The sequence below is a fragment of the Scomber scombrus genome, chromosome 15, assembly GCF_963691925.1.
Source record: "Scomber scombrus chromosome 15, fScoSco1.1, whole genome shotgun sequence".
Lineage (NCBI taxonomy): Eukaryota > Metazoa > Chordata > Actinopteri > Scombriformes > Scombridae > Scomber > Scomber scombrus.
Window position 1 is genome coordinate 26,702,958 of NC_084984.1, and position 20,294 is coordinate 26,723,251.

General features: G+C 39.5%; 1 protein-coding gene across 1 annotated transcript in view; it reads right to left on the bottom strand.

The window, feature by feature from the left end:
• Positions 1–2,980: 2,980 nt before the first annotated feature.
• mbd2 (methyl-CpG binding domain protein 2) overlaps positions 2,981–20,294 on the bottom strand; it is a 32,706-nt gene continuing 15,392 nt past the window's right edge. The window contains exons 4-7 of the mRNA XM_062433979.1: positions 19,742–19,832; positions 19,482–19,659; positions 13,265–13,392; positions 2,981–4,144 (exon numbers count right to left, since the gene is read on the bottom strand). Of these exons, the coding sequence (XP_062289963.1) occupies positions 13,275–13,392; positions 19,482–19,659; positions 19,742–19,832 (387 nt within the window). The 3' untranslated portion in view covers positions 2,981–4,144; positions 13,265–13,274. The remainder of the gene's footprint in view (positions 4,145–13,264; positions 13,393–19,481; positions 19,660–19,741; positions 19,833–20,294) is intronic.

Genomic DNA, 20,294 nt, shown 5'->3' on the forward strand with positions numbered 1-20,294 from the left:
GTGAATTCCCTGAGGGGGATTTCATCGCAGCTACAGATATCAGAGAAGAAAAACAGCTATTCCGCCTCCTCTCTTATCAGTTCTAGTGGTATGGATGAAGTAAGGAGCAGTCTCAGTGAGCGGGACTGCACCATTTCTATCCAGCTGTGTCTTAGTCAATAGGGTGAAGTCTCCGTTACAGGTACATCTAAAATCATGGACTAAAAATGACTTAATAAAGCCATTTTTATTGTTTGTGCGAGGGTGAAGCAATCTTTCTGATTTCTTTAAACATATACAGGGTGGTAAAAAATAGTGTGTAATGCTGCATGATGGATGCACCGGCCCTGTTAGAGGATTTAGAGAGAAAGGTTAAAGATGTTCTGGCCTATAATGACTAGCTGGCTAATAAACCGATTTAGATTCCCCAGAGACGTGCATAACTGGATCCAGCTTTAGACAGACCAACACAACAAAGCTGTTCCATGTCAGTACAGATGCAACTGACAACCTGATGATTTCTGGCAACTGTGGTCTCCAAACAGAGCTAGCCAGTAGGTATAGTTTGATTGTTGTTTGATTGAATCATATAATGTATCATGTTTTCTGTCTAAATCTGGAAAGAATTCAATTATTTCAATTCTGTTCATGGTCTGGGATACCACAGCTCTCCTTGAGCTCAGTAACGCCTGCAGGATGATGTGTTGATACATCACGATTCCCCTCACTGTGAGAAAAGAGAACATTTACAAGTCAGTGACATTCAGCAATTACCACTTTGCCAAATGTAATCAGCAAAATTGACTTCACACCATCTGAAAACATGTTTGATTATAATAGTCAAATACATTATAATTCAGTTGATGTCCTCATAAATGTTGTGGCTCAACACGACTCTTTTACTTTGACACATAGCAGTGTAGAGGAAAGACTGAAGCCTGGTGCTATGAGTGATGGGTGATCTCTTGGTCAGTTAATGGTCAGTGTAGAACATATGACATTTATATGTAATTGCCCACTTACTTATTTTATATGTATGCACTTTATCTTGCATGTTTACTGACACTCCCCTCCCCCACATTCAATTACAGGCATTTCTAGTTTGAGTATAAAAGGCACAATCAGCTGTTGGTATATAAACTGTGGGCTTGTGCTGCATTCTTAAGCTGGCAGTTAACACCTGAACCGGTAAAGCCACTGAGGACCAGCTGACTCACTACTCCTAACAACCAAGTCGCCAGAGTAAAATGTTGGTATTGTACATTTCTGCAAACCACAGAAACTGAATCTGTACATTTCAATGTGTTTAATACGTAGCATTATCAACATTTCTACAATACTTATCACAGGGAAAGTGACGTAGTTAAGGTGACATTTACGTGGTAGGAGGAGGTGGGTTGGGTGATTGGCTGGGCACTTACATGGCACTAAGTTGCAAAAGCATTAGAATCGGCTTGCTTCCCATTTTAATTTAAAAAAAATGGGTCATGACGACATTTGCAAACATTTTTCTGGCAACAAAAATGGGTATTTCTAACTCCAGCCATGCTTTTCTTACCGTAACCAAGTGTTTTTTGTGCCTAACCAGACATTAACAATAGTGTTGTCACAACATAACTGAGGACGGCCTTTTAATGCAGTATTAAATGACAAGCAAAAAGCTTAAAATGCGATCAACACTGAAATGTAGAGATTCAACGTATCCATGGTTTGCGGAAAAACGTACAATGCCAACATCTTATTGTGGGGTTTGGGTTGTTTCTAAATAGGCTATGTCACCCCTTGAGTCAGTTTGAACTCTATTGGTTTAACATCAGCTAATTATAGAAATTCTAACCAAGTCAAGCCTGGTGTATCATCAATAGAAGTTATTACTTCGAGGTGACAATGGCCTCCCCCTCAGGCGCCATATCCTCACAACCTTTACTATCCCACAGAGCGCAGCAGAAAGGTGCTACAATAATGGCCATCAGACTACTGACATGCAGTTAGCGATATCTGTACTCTTCAGGTGGCTTTCATACCACCCAGAAAAAAAAGTGGTTAATTATTAGGTCTCTAGTCCCCCAATATGCCACACAAGGACCCTGAGCCACAGCTCCTTCCCCAACAGAAAGACACTTGTCTGCAAGAATCTGTAGAACCACCTCTATTGTTTGTAGTAATTACAGTGGGAGCAAAGAAGGTGATTTCAGGTGATATTGTTAGAGAACAACAAGTGAAGAGGTCAGGGTGGATGGATGGGTCAACATACATCAGACTTTCATATAGGAAAAAAGCAGTTTCTCATTTCCAACTGTGAGGCAACATTGTTGTTATTGTACCTATGATGACCAAGGTCCCCGAGCCTTTAAGAACTAGTAACTTTCACCCAAACCATTAACTTTCCCCTAACCCTAACCCAAGTGTTTTTTTTGCCTAAACCTAACCAAACTCCAGCATTGTCACAAATACGTATTGATATCTTCCTGCTGATAGGGCCTAAAAATCAGAAAACACTTCTGAATGTGTCGTTCTGCAGTGCATGGACCAACAAGTTATCTTGTCATTTAGTTTGAAGGACTTGTCGGAACTAAGATCTTCAGCTCAAGTGCAGCTTGCCAGATATCTGACAGATCTGCACAAGTGCAATGGACCCAAACCTGGCAACCTTATTGTGACAGGAAGACTGCAGGACTCATTGCACCCAGCTGCTGTTTGCCAAGAAATAGTTCAAGCATATAACGTCCCCTTAAAACCACACAGACACTGTCATTTTAGCATTTCTGTCTGCATAGAGATTTAAGATACAATGATAAATAAAACGCTTTAGACGTGTTGGTTAGTGTAGTTTTTTGGAAACTCAGGACATAGACAGGCTACTTGATTTGCTCTGCTGCCATTATTTATGCTATGCTAGGCTAACCAGGTCCTGACTTCTACTCTGTACTGAACACACATGCTGTGTCTCAAGTCACGTAGATCTGTACTTATACATAATAAAAATTATTGCAGTGTGCTATGATTATATAAATCATATATAAGCCATCAGAAAGGTTTATTGGGTTAAATGACCAGTCTGCCATGATTCGGTACCATGAACGATATCGTGTATGCTAACGCTAGCTCGCCAACTAGCTAGTCGTCATTTCTAGTATGTGCGAAACAGCCGTGTTTGATTTGAGACAACACTAACCTGTCAAAATGTGTACACTACACAAGTACAGAGTGTACACAGTGTACTAACAGAAGTATGTGATTTGAGACACAGCAACAGCACTCTCAGAAACAAAATGATGAGCTTTTCTTAAAAGGCATTAATCATCATCATCAGAAACAGTCATATATCAACAGATTTTTTTTTAAAAAGTACCAACAAATGATTGTGAATATAATCATTTATTGACTCCAGTCCAAGAAATGTACACATATGTTCTCTCAAGGTATAAAATTTGTTTTAAATAAGCAACTCTTCTATTTCATATTCATGTAAATTCTCATTATTTAATTAAAACCCCTGAAGACCTTTAAAAAAAAAAAAGGAAAAAAAAAGACAACAATCTGACACCATAAACAACCAAAAATCATCAAAGAGCACAATAAGAGTTAGTAGAGTTAGCAAAAGCCGTCCAGCAGTTTGCAACCTGACTTTGGGTTGAATGAGGAAATTTGCTCTTCAGTATTTTTTTTCCATCAGTTTTATATTTAAAAAAGGAAAAGAAAACTAAAATATATAAATTTGAAAACTGACACAAAAAATAAGCGCTTGTTGTAAAGTTTGCACAGATGATGAATCACTGAGAGGATTAAAGGCTTCGGTTGTCGCTTTGAGCTGGTTGACTCAACTTATTGCTGCTGTTGCTCCTCGTGTTCCCGAGCTGCAGTCCATGTTGTTTGCTGCCCTATCATGTTGAAACTGGTGTAGCTGATGTCATTATTTCTGCAGTTGCTTCTTCCATCGATCTGGAAAAATAAGCATTAGTTTCCAGATGCTGACAGATGTCCAGTTTGATGTCATCCTGGGTAGAAGGTTTCTTTAACGGGAAGGTTGAAGCTATCACCCACTGAGACAACGGATCAGGTGATGGTTCAGTCTGTGTCGGGGTCTGGTTTTTGGTTTGTTGTCTGGATTAAGATGATGAAGAGGATGAAGATGATGAACCTGAGGCTGGTGAACAGAGGAAATCTGGAGAGAGACAGAGAAAGAAAAAGAGTTATAGTTGTGTTGCTCAGCTGACTGGCTTCTGATGAAGATCATGTGATGCAGCTGAAAAAATGCTAGTAAGAGGATTTTGAGTTGGAATTGTTTTTTTGATTATACCATTTACTGAAAATAAATCACATTGGAAATGAGCAATCTCCTCAATATTACTGAACATAGAAACTCAGGACTCTACTGGATAATGGAACGATTCCATAGAATTATATTATGACCACCAGTTTCAGTTAGTTAAAATCTGTTTCTAAGAATTCATGTGTTGTTATTGGGTATAAGGATACTACACTACCCATGAGCCTCTGTTGCTGCTGTTGCTATAGAAAAGAAGCCATTGGTACAAATCAGAGTGTAATTAATAGCCATATTTGCTTAATGAACACAAAAGTAATCCAGAAATGTAAAAGTGAATTGATTCACTCTCTAGATTGTAAAATTTGATTTCACAAAACTGGAATCCTTAGCTTCTACCAACGACGTCACCAACAACCCAAGAAGACTGAATTTTAACATCAGTAAGCAGGTAGTTGTCCAGCAAAATTTTGAACCAGGCTTAACAATGCAACCCAACATAATCCAGCAAGACCAACCACATACACACAAGTGCACATTCCTGCACTTTGTAACTTGAACACCATATTCAACCTTGTGATCGTTATATATAGAATAATAAAACATTTGCTGCTATGATCCTATCTGTGAGTATTACACAATGCTTTGCAGTGTTCTGGCTTCTTAAATGGAATTAATGCGTAACTCCAACTTAACTTCCTGGATCGTATTTCATCGTTTCACTGGTGCACCAAAGTGCCACACTGCCGGTTTGGTGTTAACGTGGCCTTAGGCTTTGTGTGTTTCTATCAATCAGGAAATATATGATAGCGTTCAATTGAAGACATTTGGAAAGTGAGGAAATCTTACAGAGTGAGGATGTTTTTGTGAGGACAATTTCAGGACATTTTCGGAAAGTGGAGACATTTTTTTGTAAGTGAAGATGGTTTAACAGCAATTTTCCAAAGTGAGACCAAAGATGCCAATTTTCAAAAATATTTAAATGTTGGAAAGTGAGAACATGTTTGTAAAGTTAGGACAATTTCCTAGAGTAAGTAACTTCTTTGACAACCTTTCCTGACAGGAAGGCGCTATACACATATAGATTGATTGATTGATTGATTGATTGAGGATTCTTGCACCTGCAGGATCCAGGTGTGTGAAGGCAGATGATTATGAGAATTCAGCTCACCTGAAGTGCAACCCATAAAATGTCAGCAGTCAACCAAACTGTCTCTTCTCTCTCTCTTCCTTGTCCTTTCTTTCATTTGGTATATCTTACTTTTGTTCAACTGTTTTATTTATGTTTAATAAACCTATATTTATTTCACCTTTATTTTGTTCAGGTTAGAGGTTAGGGAATGGATTATGTTCGTATGAGGGTCCTCACGTGTCTAGAGGTATAAGTGTGTGTGTGTGTGTGTGTTAATAAGTACTCAGGTTCTCTGTGATGTCTCTTACTGGAAGATAAATGTTGAATATAATTGTGATGCTCCCTGCAGAGACCCCTGAACAAAAGTCTGCCTCCTACCTTCTTCCTCTATTAAACCTAAATTGACTCGTTAAGCTTGTCTTAATAAAATCCACTTAATAAAATCACTCTGAAGCACAAACTGTCTCTCTGCTGGGTTCCTCCCACCTCATGCAGAACAATAAACATCAGCCTCTGGACAAAAAAACCCCCCCTCCAATTAATGTGGAGAGCTTCCACGCTAATCATTAGCCTCTCCATTAACCCCTTGACACCCCCTCCCTTCCCTTGCATTAAGGAGAGGGGCGGGGCTATAATTAGGAGCGCTTGTCTGCAGAAGCCTATCGCCTGCACAGAAAACATTTTAATTATACATAAAACACCAAAGTGAAGCGTTCACACAGCAGGAGAGCAGGAGTGATATCAAATGGCATCATGTTCTCCTCCTCCTCCTCCTCCTCATCCTCTGAGCTGCACAGACGCCCCCGTCAGCATATTCTGACTCCCATATTTAAAACAAAAATCTGCATGATAGAAACGAAAGAGTGTCTGGCTTTTCCTCCAGACTGCTGGGAAATTGGTTTTCCTAGCAGTCCATTAAGATGTTATAAAACTGTCTTTCCATTTCAACCTTTTATTTTGACATTTTGATTCCCTCCTTTCCATTTTAAATCTTTATCATGTCAATTTGAATCTTTATTTTTAACATTCTGAATCATTGTGACATTTTCAGTTCCTTCTTTTCATTTTAAACAGTCATTGTGCCATTTTACTCCCCTTCTTTCCATTTGAAATATTTAATTATGCGATTTTGAATCCCTATTTCATTCCATTCTGAGTCTGTCACTTTGCCCTTCTTCTTTCCAATTTGAATCCCTTCTTTTTATTTTGAGTGATTCATTGTGTCATTTGAATCTCTCCTTTCATTTTATTACCTTAATGTGCCATTTTTACTCCCCTTTCTAATTTTAATCCTTTATTCTACCATTTGAATCCCTCTTCCTTCGTAATTTGAATCCCTAATGTATAACTCTGAATCCTTACCCCTTCCATTTTTGCCTCATTGTACCATTTTGAATCCCCTTATATTTCCAACTTTATTTCTTCATTGTGCCATTTTGGATCACTCATTACTTTGATGAATCCCTCCTTCATTCCATTTTGAATCCCTTTTTACTATTGGTAGTAATTCATTCCACATTAATGTCTTTCATTTTATTCCCTTGATGTGCCATTTTTAATCCCTGTCTTCTATTTTTTATCCATTATTCTATTGCCTTTTCTATTTTGAATGCCTTATTGTACCATTTTTAATCCCTTTTATATTTCCAACTTTAATTCTTAATTGTGCCATTTTAGTCTTTCATTTTGATTTGAATATTTAATTGAGCCATTCCTGTCACCTTTTCCATTTTGGATTTTTTATTGTGCCATTTGAATCCCTCATTTTAAATCCCCCTTCATTGCATTTTGAATCACTCTATCTTGATGAACAGAACCAGTTTTTTGTTTTGTTTTTCATTTTCATATCCATTAATCCTTCATTGTGCTAATGTGCATCCTCTAGTCTTTCATTAGGGAAAATTCAGGTGTTGTTAAATCCACCAAACACACCTCGCGATGAACTCTTTGTTTTACAGTTACGGTGTGTTAGTGTGTTTTTATATCTGAATGTTTTCTCCCTTCAGCGTTCCGATATTTTCATGTTTCAGTCCGATAATCCTCAGCTCAGTCTTAATTACTCTCTAATAATTAGAAAATCCTGATAATCTGCTGCTTAATCGAGGCAATTCAGCTGACTGACGGCACACGCTCACACACACACACACACACACACACACACACACACACACACACACACACACACACACACACACACACACTCAGCAGTTATCAGCCCGGTGAATTACTTTGAAGCAGATAATTCTCTGTGTCTCAACATCCACAAATTACCAGCAGCCGAAAAATGCGGCAGAAGCCTGAATCAGCTCCTCTGGAAATTACAAGATACACAGCTAATAATCACACAAACACACTCTCTCTCACACGCTCACTGTGTGTATGTTTGATGCTGTGTCCGTATCAAATGGTCAGAGTCCTCTCAGTCAGCAGTGTAAATCTTTAGTCTAGATCAGATAAAAACACTTGTCTGAGCATTTAAAGGAACAGTGCAGCATTTAGTGAAATCCCCTTCTTCCCCAGAATAAGATGAGGGGATGAATATCAGTTTTTATTTTTGCTTTATTCTTAGTCTTGCACTCTAACATAACTTTAACATGAAGCACCATACACCAAACCCATTTAACAAGTAACATCATTATAAGAGTTGTCTAGATGTGTGACCAAGCTCAGTGTTGTGTGTATGTTGTTTTTTTTAGAAATTCCACTTCAGATTAAAAAGAAAACAATTTATTATTTCATACACACATAATTTGAAAGCTTGAATAACTGATCTAATATGAAAGTAGGAATGAAAGTTGAACTAAAAAATGCAACTCCAGAACCTGATGTGAGCTGTTGGAACTACAGAAACACTCTCAACTGAACGGCGGTGTCACAGAGTGGAGCATCTTCCCTCGCAAATGATCTTTGGCTGAATGCAAATACACAAACCGACAAGTTCAATTTTGACTCGATACCATGTTACTCACAGAATGAACATTAAAGAGCAACAGCTGATTTCATGTCTCACTGTCAACGTTTTCCGTCTAATTTTTACTTGCATGTACAAATGTAATGCTTGTACTGTAAGTATCTGGTATTTGAGTACTTCTTCGAGTGATCTGATTTCTTAATCTCAAAATGTTGATGATATTGATCACTTTTGACCAAAATCCTGTATCATTAAGGCTCTCTAATACACCAGTTTTCTTTGATACCCTTTGACATTTTGCTGATAGTACTTCTGTACTGAGCACTTCCTTCACCATTGATGAAAAAATTAGTTTTAACTGATGTTTTTTTGGATGTGCTTCTTTTATTTTACTTTTGCTTTGAACTGTTGAAGCAGCATTAGGGCGTCACTACCAACCACTGTTCCACGTTTCCAAGAAACATGCAACTTAAGAATAACACAAGAGAAAGAACGGAAGAAACCAACTCAGCCACAAAACCCACATAAATAAATGATCAGGAAGCAGCAACAAGAGTCACAGCGGCAGGAAACAAACTGAACAGTGTGAGATTTCTGCAGATTTAAAATGGTTGTTTCAACAGCTAAAAAAGCAGCCCAGGAGACACACACGAACACACACACATAAACACACAGGCTGGCCGCTGCCCTCTGTGGTCCAGCTATAAAAACCCATTAGTAATCACTCCTCGACTCTCAGAGGCTCTTTTCGCCCAAACGACTTCCATCCAGCCAATCTGCATAAATCTGCATTAATGGACGATTTTCCCTCCACCGAAAACAAATGTGCTTTAAAAAACGCCTTCTTATCTATCAGCTTTTAGAGGAAACATCAGAGAGCACAGACACACACACCGTTCATCTTACAATATACACACAACAGCAGCTTCTATTAACAACATAGACTGTATATCACGACAGACATCTCACTACAGCAGCACTTACTAAAAAATATTGTGTGCGTGTTGGACAGAACAAACAGCACACTGATGATTTCATTTATCTTAGAGTCTTAACAGTAGTGCAGCTAAGTTTGCCCTGAGGATGGCGCTAGAGGAAAGGTCATAGGGTCCTTAAAGTCACTACAGTAGATGTGTCTTTTCGGCCCTTGAGAGGCCCGAAGATGGTGATGTCAGTCTGTCTAACACCAGATTGTCTAACTGTCCACCAGATGGCGGTATCTCAACCCTGTTCTTTGTCTGGAGAAAACACAGTTTGCAGCTGCTGATATGAGCCAAGCCTGGATCTTTTAGTTTCTCAAGGTTGGCTTGAAAATGTATGTGTAGGTGTTATCATTGCAAAAAATTACTTTAAGCCAGACATGTAATTTTAGTTTCTTCCCACAAAGGAAATGCTGGATTCATAAGCAATGCAGGGGTTTTGCTGCTATACCTTTATTTGGTCTGGTTTGACCACCAACCTATGGGTCCAGTTTCTCAGACAGAGATTAAGATTAGTCCTACACTAAAGAAAAGTCTCTGTGATAATATCAATTGAAGGCAATTCAAGACTAGATTGTTGCTTGTTTGCTCAATGATGACTGTTTCCCAAGCAGAACTTTGAAGGCAACATTTTTAGAATGGAGACTAACACCGTGTCTCAAATCACGCTCTTCTGTTAGTACACACTGTCCGTGTAGTACACCGTAAACACTCTGTACTTACTTGTGTGGTACGCACGTTTCGACAGGTTACTTTTATCCGGAAATGACAATTAGCTAGTTAGCAAGCTAGTGTTAGCATTCATGTTATCGTTCGTGGCAACAAATCAGTACAGACTGCTAAATTAATACAATAAACCTACTGATGACTTACATGTGACAATAGTATAGTGGTGCTTAATACATGTATAATGCAGCAGTGTTCACCATAGTAACAACATCCTTGGCTGCCAATTTCAGTTTGAAAAGTGGTCCCTCCCCTTTGCTACGGAGCCAAAATGGTGACCGTTGAGGGAGAGAAGTGTCCATAGTTCCACACTCAACTTTTTGACCGTTTTGAGTGCACAGAGTGGGTACTCATAGTGCACTGTATTTTTTCATACTTCTCAGTGTGAATGCACTCATACACTCAAAATATTAAGTGACACAGCAATAATCTCTCTAGCCAACTACATAGCTCGATGACAAAAAAGGTCAAGAAAAAGGGTGATATTCATGGATGAGATGGATGCAGCTGTGCAGGTTGTTTTGACAAAAATAACAACTCTTAAATCAACACATTTCTTGGATCGATAAGATACCACAGCTTCCGTGCTGACTGTAAATGATGTCAGCAGGAAGCATATATCAGACGCTGCTGCTTTGTTAGAACTAATAACCCTCTAACTTCTAGAGGCTAAATCTGTTTGATTTGATTGACCTTATGATCTTTCCTATTGCGCAATCCTCAGTATAAACGGCACTCTGATGTTGAATCATCTGACGGCAGCAGCTGGACTTAATATGAAATTAATATGAACTGAAGTCCTGGCTGTAGTTCAGTCATCAGATGACACTTCCTTTTTTTCTCTGAGCCTCCTTTATGGAATAAAACCCTCAGATCTCAAACTCTGCGGCAAACCTTTTCCTCTCTGGCCTGCTGTGCTGCCCTGTTGCCACGGCGACCCTGACCCGGATAAGCAGCTGGGAAATGGAGGAATGATGGATGGATGTGTGAACTTCTGAAAGTAAATGTTTTTTAATCTGGTTTTGTTTACAGGCTCTGCAGAGTGAAATATAGCCAATAACCAAACAAACTATAATACAACACACACACACACACACACACACACACACACACACACACACACACACACACACACACAGATATCACATTAACCATTAACTCATACACCAACACGCAACAAGCCCACAGCCCATCAATCACACACACAGAGACACACACACACACACGTGTGCGCACACACACACACACACACACAGGGACTGCTCGTCCACTGCATGGCTGAGTTTCAATCAGACGCCAAGAACCCCATCAGTATTCACAACAAGCCCCACCACACACACACACACACACACACACACACACACACACACACACACACACACACACACACACACACACACACACACACACACACACACTGACAAGGTTTCTGAAAGAGCAGATTGGTTCTGCCGCTGTATCGTTCCAGACATTAAAAGCTGCGATCTGTAACTTTCCTCACACTGGAACTGCAGTACAAGCATCAAATCATTTCAACTCAAGAGTTTGGTCGTTCAGTAGTTTTCTACTTTAGCTCAGTTGTTCAGTGCCTTGTTAGTTCGATAGCTCATTCATTTACTTGTTCGGTAGTTCTATAGCACTATAATGTAGTTCAATAGTTCAGCAGTTCAATACCTCAGCAAGAAGGATACTAATCAGTAGTTTGGTTCAATACTTCAGTAGTTTAGTCAATTACTAGTTTAGTGCTCTGTGCTATAGTTGTTAGATAGTTTATACTACTTATTAAGCCATTCAGTATTTTGGTTGTTCAGTAGTTTAGTAGATCAAGAGTTCAATTGTTCTGTGCTTTGTTCAGTACTACAGTACATCAGTTGGTAGTTTACTAGTTCAGAAGTTTACTAGCTTAGTAGTATAGTAAATCAATAACTCAGTATAAGAGTAGTTCAATACTTCAATACAATAGTTAGTAGTTTACTATTATATTAGATTAGTAGATTGGTAGTTTACTAGTGTACTAAAACAGTACTTTACTAGTTACTAGAAATTGACTGGCTCAGTAGTTTAATAGTCTTGTACTTCAGTAGTTTACTAGTTCTGTAGTTCAGTAGTTTGGTAGTCTTTCAGTAGGTTACTGGCTCTATACTAGTAGTTCAGTGTTTCTGTACTACAGTCATTTACTTCAGTTCAGTAGTTTAGCAGTTCTGTACTTTACTTGTAGTTTGGTAGTTTAGTACTTCAGTACATCAGTGCTTTGATAGCTTCATATTTCAGTAGTTTACTGGATGGTTTCTTAGGATGGTGGTTCAATAGTTCCGTTGTGTAGTATCTCAGCATTTTGCTGATGCGATAGTTCTGTACTCTGTTCATTTAATGGTTTAATAGTGTGGTGGTAGTGTGGTTCAATAGTTCAGTTGTGTAGTATTTCAGTATTTCCTTAGTTTGGTAGTTCTGCACTTTATTTATTTAGAGGCTTAGTGGTTCAGTAGTTGACTAGCTCTGTTGTGTAGTAGTAGTAGTAGTAGTACAGTAGTTTACTACTTCAGAAGTTCTGTACATTAATTGTTTAGTAGTTCAGCTTGTTGTTCTTGATCTTAGGTGAAAATGTCACCGAACAAGCAGCTTACATGAATGTTAAAATGATTATTTCCTGAGGTGATGAAGTCTGACGGTGTGACCTTTGCCACCTGACGGAGGTGATGAATTATAAACTACGTCCATGAACGTCAGTGCTGAAGCGTTGCACACACACATACAAAACGTCACAAAGGTTCTTCTCCAAATAACCAGAGGCTGAATCTGTGTGAGTATGAAGCTGCTGTGTGTTGGAGGAGGAGATGTGTGTGTTGTATAAGGGTGTTAGTTGGATTGTTAGTAAGTTATTATAATGTGAATAAAAACCAAAGCTTTAACACTCTTTTTAATGATATGATGACATTCGCATTCAACTTTTTAAACCATCACATCCCTCTATGGCGACTTTTCCCTCTTAACTGCGACAAATCTTTCATCTCCTCTTCTCATATTCTGACTCATGTGCATCTTATCTCGCCAGCCTGAAAGCAGGTTGTGTTACTATGACAACCAGTTAGTTATCATCTCTGCAATCTTATCTGCATTTTTCCTATTTGAAAGTGTTGGACACCATAATATATACGGTAAATGTAATGTAAAATTTCACATATATTTTTTAACTGGCTGATGAGGTATGATGAGACATGGGAGTCTTCATAAACATGAACATTAATAAAAAAAACGTTTATCCATCTCACCTCGTTGTCTTCAGGCCGTCTTCCCCTCCAGCAGCTCTCGGGTGTTTTCGGCGGACCGCGCCAAACTGTCGGCCATCAGCGCCTCCTCCAGACTCCTCCTGGCCTGGTACACTTTCATCTCCTGCTCCCTATACACACACACATACACACACACCAAAGCGGGAGAGGATGTGTTATTTCACAGGCATCATCAAACAGCCATCAGTGCTTGTGTTAAAAATGAAACAGAAAGAGTGGAAGTGGTTGAGTGGTTGTGTGTAACAGTACAGAACTACAACTCTTGACCTCTAAAAGAACAAACACGTATGGTTCATCTGTCCTGGTTTGGGCACCTTAGTTGTAGGCACAGTTTGGGGAAGACCCTTTCCTGTTTCAACATGACAGTGCTCCTGTGCAAAGACATAATGTTCCCAGTTGGGTGTGGAAACTCTTTACTGGTTCGCACATACCCCTGACCTAAACCTCCACTCAACACTGTGAGCCAGACCTCATAACCGACATTAGTGCCTGACCTCACTAATGCTCTTGTGGCTGAATTAGAGTCTCTGCAATCTCTGCAGCCAGGTTCTGACATCTTGTAGAAAAGCCCTCATAGATCTGCGGTGCCCACTGTGGCCACAAAGAGTATTTGCATTACACATATTGGCACTGTGTTTGTGATAACACCATCAAAGTGTTTATCTGTGACACTAAGACATAGTATAACCGTGGTACGTGTAGAGTCAGAAAGTCCGAAAATGGATCATCTTTATTTACAGGCAACTTTTTTAAAGTGCTTCACAGATAAAAACCAATTTCGAGTAACATAAAACAAAAGTCATTTTAAAAGATATAATTATTAAAAGAAATTTCAAAGACAAAACAAACTTCAGTAGAACCAGGAAAGGTTCTCTGATGTAACTATGTCTTAAGAAGACATTTAAAAGAAATCGCTGACACAGCCCACTTGATTTCCTCGGGCAACTCATTCCAAAGCCTCAGGGCTCTTGACTGCAAATGCTCTGTCCCCTTTAGTTTTCAGCCGGGCCTCTGGATAGCAGATAAAAGACTTTTGCTCGAGGATGTCAAACTCAGCTTGAACGGCAATAAGAGGTCAGAAATATAGCGGGGAGGTAATTCTAAATCAATTCTAAAGCATACTGGGAAGCAGTGTAAAGAGGCTACAACAGGATTGATGTGATCACTTGGTCTCTTGGTTCTGGTTAAAAGTTTTACAACTGAGCCAACCTATACAACTGACTCAGTAAAGTTAAACAGCACTATTTGCTAACTTTAGCTAACTAAGCTGCTGGTCATACCAGACCAAGTGAGGGTGAGACATCAGAGATGACCAGAACCTTTGGGTGTCCAGATATAGTCTTCTTTTCTCTGGACTAAACTGTTGGTCAGCACTGACTGACATCACCATCTAATTGACCAAAAATAAAAGAAGAAAATAAAGAAGCGAGTTAGCTTCAGTGATTAAAAACAGTGTTTACCCTGCGTCTGCTTTTAAGAACATCAACAGCTTGTGTTGAACTCAGTCGACTCCTGTCAAAGCCCACATCGGCGCTCCAAAGCAGGCATGCGTGTTTGTTTGCGTTTGCCATCGCAGAAGTAGCAGTAGTAGCTTTAATGTCATTATATTGAGGGTCAGATAACAATATAACGAAATTTAGATGGCACTCCCTCAGCCATGAAATCATCTAAGACAATTAAAAACAACTTAAGACATAAATAAAACATTGATCATCTATAAAGGCAATAAAGTGCAATATGCGATATAAAAAGGTGCAAACAAAGCAAACAGCAGCAATACTTGTTGTAACAGTAGGACATATGTAAACAACTTTTGTCAAAACCAACAAAAGAAACAAAGATACACAGAAGAGACAGAATCAGCCTCACTGTCTGAGACTGAGTCTGATTTTGAGAGATACAAAGACACACGGTCGTGGTACGCAATGACTTTTGCTTATGATGAAGAACTTAACACAAAATAAAGAAATATAAACTTAACTTTTACATAATAAATGTCCTAGCAAGCCCTTGCTAAACGAGTGCACACAACGCTGATTAAGCCTTTCACTGCCAAATAAATCTCTCTGTATTTTACAGTATACCAGTATACCCGAGCTAGCCGCGCATCTCCTGAGCAGCTAACGTCCGGTTAGGTCTCTGCTAACGTGAATGGGAATAAAATAAGCACATGTTGACAGTGTTTTTGTAATTCCTTTCACTGCCAGAAGGGGGAGACAAAAGTCCTGCACTCCACCTTTAAAGTTGTGAAGTGTAATTATTTTTTTTTTCATTAGGCTGAATCATTTGATCGTGCTGTAAAACAATTTAAAGTAAAAAAAAATAAATAAAAGAGAGAGAGAGAGAGAATGCACACAGTTAGAAAAGGGAAAAAAAGTTTAAAAATGAACCAAAACGAGATGAGCCTGCAAAACGAGAGAGCGAGGGAGAGATGTGTGAGTCTGATGTGGCAGAGGAGGAGGAAGAGGAGGAGAGAAGATGAAGATGAGGAGGGGGTAGAGGAAAGGAATGAGAGGAATGAGAGCGATTTAGGATGACAAGCACATTCAGCTGGTGAGAGAGGGAGAGAGAGGAGGGAAGAGGGAGAGAATTGGAAATTAATGGAGGGGAGAGATAAGAAAAGGAGGAGGAGGAGGAGGGATGGAAGAAGGTGATATAAGAGAGAAGACAGAGGAAGGAGGAGGGGATGAAAATAAAAAAGAGAGATGGAGATGGAAAAACAAAGGAAGGGGGAAGACAAAAATGCATTATTATATGGAAGGGTGGAGCAGCGGGGCGACAGATGAGAGAGGGATGGGAAAAGATAAGAGTAATGGAAGGGAATATTAAAGGAAAGACAGAAGGGTGGAAGAAATGAAACAAGGAGAGGAGAGAATAAAAGAAAAACACAAGGAAGAAGGTAAAGGGAGTAATGGGATGTAAAGAAAAAGGAGGGAGAGAGGAAGGGAAGGGCAGAATTGGTGAGGAGACAAGGAAAGGATGGAAGGAAAGGAGAGAAGATGAGTAAAGAGGAGAGGAGGATGTAGTGATGTATTCCAGTGATTCTGCTGTAATGGCTTCGGCCAGCTGTTCTCTCTGCTCTGTTTTTCACTGGACACACACACACACACACACACACTGTCTGACTGTGTGTGTGTGTGTGTGTGCGCGCATGTGTGTCTGTATCTGTGTGTGTGTGTGTGTGTGTGAGAGAGAGATAGAGTTAGTGAATGTGTATGTATGTGTATGTCTGTGTGTGTCCACAGTGCCCCCTGCTGTCAGACTGTAGTAACAGTTCATATGGCTTATGGGGACTCAGCTGATCACAGGTCAGATATTTTATGATAAAGAATAATATCATTATATTATATAACAAACAGGCAGGATGAGAGTGCTGTCGACATACGTCTTTCTTTTCTTTTTTTCTTTTTTTGTGGAAACAGAAACAATAAGCCAAATTTTGCATACACTAAAGTTTAGAGAGTTATGAACATTTACGTGATAGTTCATTATTGGTTTTGAACCGTTGCTTTACTTATTTTGGTCCTCTTAAATCAATAATTGCTTAGAGATAGCTCATCAAATATACAGTATACAGAGGAATGGACATACTCAATCAACATTTCAGAGTACATCACACTCCAACGTCAAGACTATATAATAAACACAATTATGTAATATGCACATTACATTTCCTTCCAGTCCAATGTGCAATTAAAAAAAAAAACCGTAACAAATATGTCCAATCAGAAAGATTCATCATTCTTGTCTCTTCAATGTATGAAGAAGAAATGATAATGGAGAGTTTAAGGATGGTCCGGCATCTGAGAACTCATTGGCTTAAAAAGAATCGAGCGCTGACGATGTGAATTTCTGATGATGGAACTTTTGAGCCGATCCCACACACAGTACGCCACCCCGGCCTCGAACACACTCTCTATAGTGCACCACATCCGCCACTAAAAATAGTCCCCCATAAACTGCAAAATGTACTTCTGTTTTAGAAACATTTGCTTAAAAAACTACAGCGCCCAACTGTGAAATTACTGAGCCGGTGACAGTCTGACTGGGAGGAACTAAATATGAGTTCTGACTTCTGTGATCATTACGTAATATGTTCTTTTTTTCTCCTTCTTTAACACAAATAAAACCAAAAAAAGAAGTTAATCAGACTAAAAGCTTGTTGGATAATGGGAGTAAATGTGCTAATACATGTAAAATCAGTGTACTTGCCCTTTAACAGCAGGTGTATTTGAGTGTGTACCCTGCATTGATTTAGCTGTTGTTTTCTATCTACCTGGATGTTATTTTGAATCACCTGTTTTTGGTGTAAATTACCCGGCGTGACTGTGGTGGCAACTGCTTTTCTTCATCCTCCTCCTCCGCTTCCTCCTCCTCCCACTTCATGCTTCATCACTCATATCTCTCAGCCTCTGTTTCCTGTCTCATCCCCCTCTCTCCCTACAACTGATCACTCCAGCTACCCAGCATGCATCAGTCTGCACTCATCTAATCTGTCTCAGGCTGACACCGAATTCAGCCACTTCAGTGTTTTTATCTGAAGGCTGGAAAGAATAAGAAATGATATTTGTATGTGTGTCTCTGATATTTAACAGCTTTTATAAACAGCATGGTGCCTTTATCCATCTCTTTGAGATTAGAGGGACTGTTGCTATAAGGCAAGATACATAGAGGTTTATATATAGTGGTGATAGCACTTAAACAGGGATGTCTACATACAGTACCAGTCATAAGTTTGGACACACCTTCTTGGTACTGTAAGAATTTGTTTAGGTGGAACCCAGAAAGGTCATATGTAGACTCAGAAAAGTAATGACACTGACTAATGATGTTCAGCAACTGTAATATATCATATATTCTGTAAACTAACTATAAGCTGACTGTGCATGAAATCACATCATATTTGCATGAAGAAAATAATAAAAACGAACTCTATGTGGAGACCTGGCTGGTAGTACGTGACATGTTTTTGGCTAAAATGTCTACCAGCCGTCTCAGCTGAAGCCTGTGACTGACTGACCTGCTGTGGACACGGTAGGAGTGAGGCAATTATGCGTTGACGTTAATATATGTGCTTTGCGCTTTCAAGCAGTGAATAGTTAGTTTGTCAAGGTTGTATGAGAGTTTGACTGGATGCCATATTGCTCGTGTGTGCGTGTGCATGGAAAAAACCTCTGTTAATCTGAATTGAGTCAACTTCACATTAACTAGTAGGAATTAACTCCAAAACATCTAACGTAACATGATGGTATTACAGTTTCCATATATTAGCATGCTGCCTATATTACCCACAATGTAACTCAAGCTCTGACAGTTCAGACAGAGTGGGGTTTGTTATGCTAGCGGCAACTAATGTACCGTGGAGCTGCTAGCCTCAAGCAAATAAGAGGAGTGGGCTACAGAGGTCTGTTAACCTCACTTCGTTCTAACTTCGCACCCCCAGATTTGTTTCATTTTCAAACTTGTATTCTTTCAGTCCCAACTGACGCAGACTCAGGAGACGTCACCTGATCTCACACAGGAGTCAGAAAAAAGCTTTGAACTTTTTTTTCACACATGTATTAGCATTCTGTAACACCTGGAAACACACGCTGATGGCGTGTAAAATCTTTGGAGCTACCTTTGATACATATTACAAGGGGGCTTGACAGTAAGAATGTCAAGTAGGAAAGTTATCAATGACAACCGATCAATATGAAACGGTTGTGTAACTTTAGTGTCAGGCAAACATACAATAACTGCTGAATAAATCACTTCCTAAGAATATTTACATCCTGTTCTTTCCTTCTTAAAAAAAAATAAAAGCTCTTCCTCAATACTGCAGATTCGGGGGGAAAAAAGACTGCTGATAATGAAGATGATGATGTCATCACTCATTAAACAAGAGCTGGGCATGAAAAAGGAGCTTGCTTGTAATTATGAGAGTGACAGCAGCAATGGTGACGACATCTATAGTCTTTCTTGTAATTATAATAACGATTACATCAATGAGAGTCATAATTGTTCCAAACTGAATGCTGGTACAGGCAACAGCTCCTCCTGCTGGTCGGTGGAGTAAGGTAACAGCCCTCAAGTGTTAAACCAAAATACATAATTCTTCTATTTCTAGGTTGAGATATTGATCGCAGCAAGAAAAACATATCTTAAGTGTTGGTTACTGTACAAGAAAATCAGTGGAAATTATGACTGCATCTCTCACCTGATGTGTTCGTCAGTGATGGTGAAGGCCTTGCAGAGCGGCTGGGACGTGTTCAGCCAGATGGCTGGGTTCTTCTCAGCAGCCACAGACGTCTGTCCCGTGATGGGAGCAGAGCTCATGTGCAGAGCGCTGGCGATGGCCGACAGCAGAGTGTCGTCACTGGAGTCAGGACCAACACCTGCAGAGACAAACCGCTCACAGGTCAGAGGTCAGGACCGGAGCGCAGTGAGGTGTTTCGATTGTTAATGCTGGAAACTCACCCTGAAGTCCTTTGGGTAGATCCATGGTCCTCAAGACTTCCTCTGTGACGTCCGACGACCGGAGACCTTTCAACCTCCTCTCCCAAAATAGCTGCAGAGAGACACACAGACAGATGAGAACATTTTCTTTATTTATTTATTTTCTGAGTGGATCAGATTTAAGTCTTGTAAGGATGAACAGTGTAATGACATACAACCATAATAACCTCACTGTGCTCATCCTGTCCTACACAAAACAATACAAAAAATTCCTACTGAAAATCTGCATTTTTGCCTTTATTTGATTGTTTGGGTGACATCCAACAAAGTTAGCCAAGCAGAATTTAACTGGTTACATCACCCAGAGATTATTCTGAAAAATGACTTAATAAAATACTTGTAGATGAAATGCCTTAAATGTCACTTTAAAACTTTCAGTCTCCACCTTAGCAGCCAGCTACACCGTCTTTGTCCTTTGTCCTGCGGTCCACAAAACAGATGAGTGAGCAGACAGAAGTCAGTGTGTGTCAGCTCTGAAGTCATTATGAGACTCTTTCCCTCACACACATACACA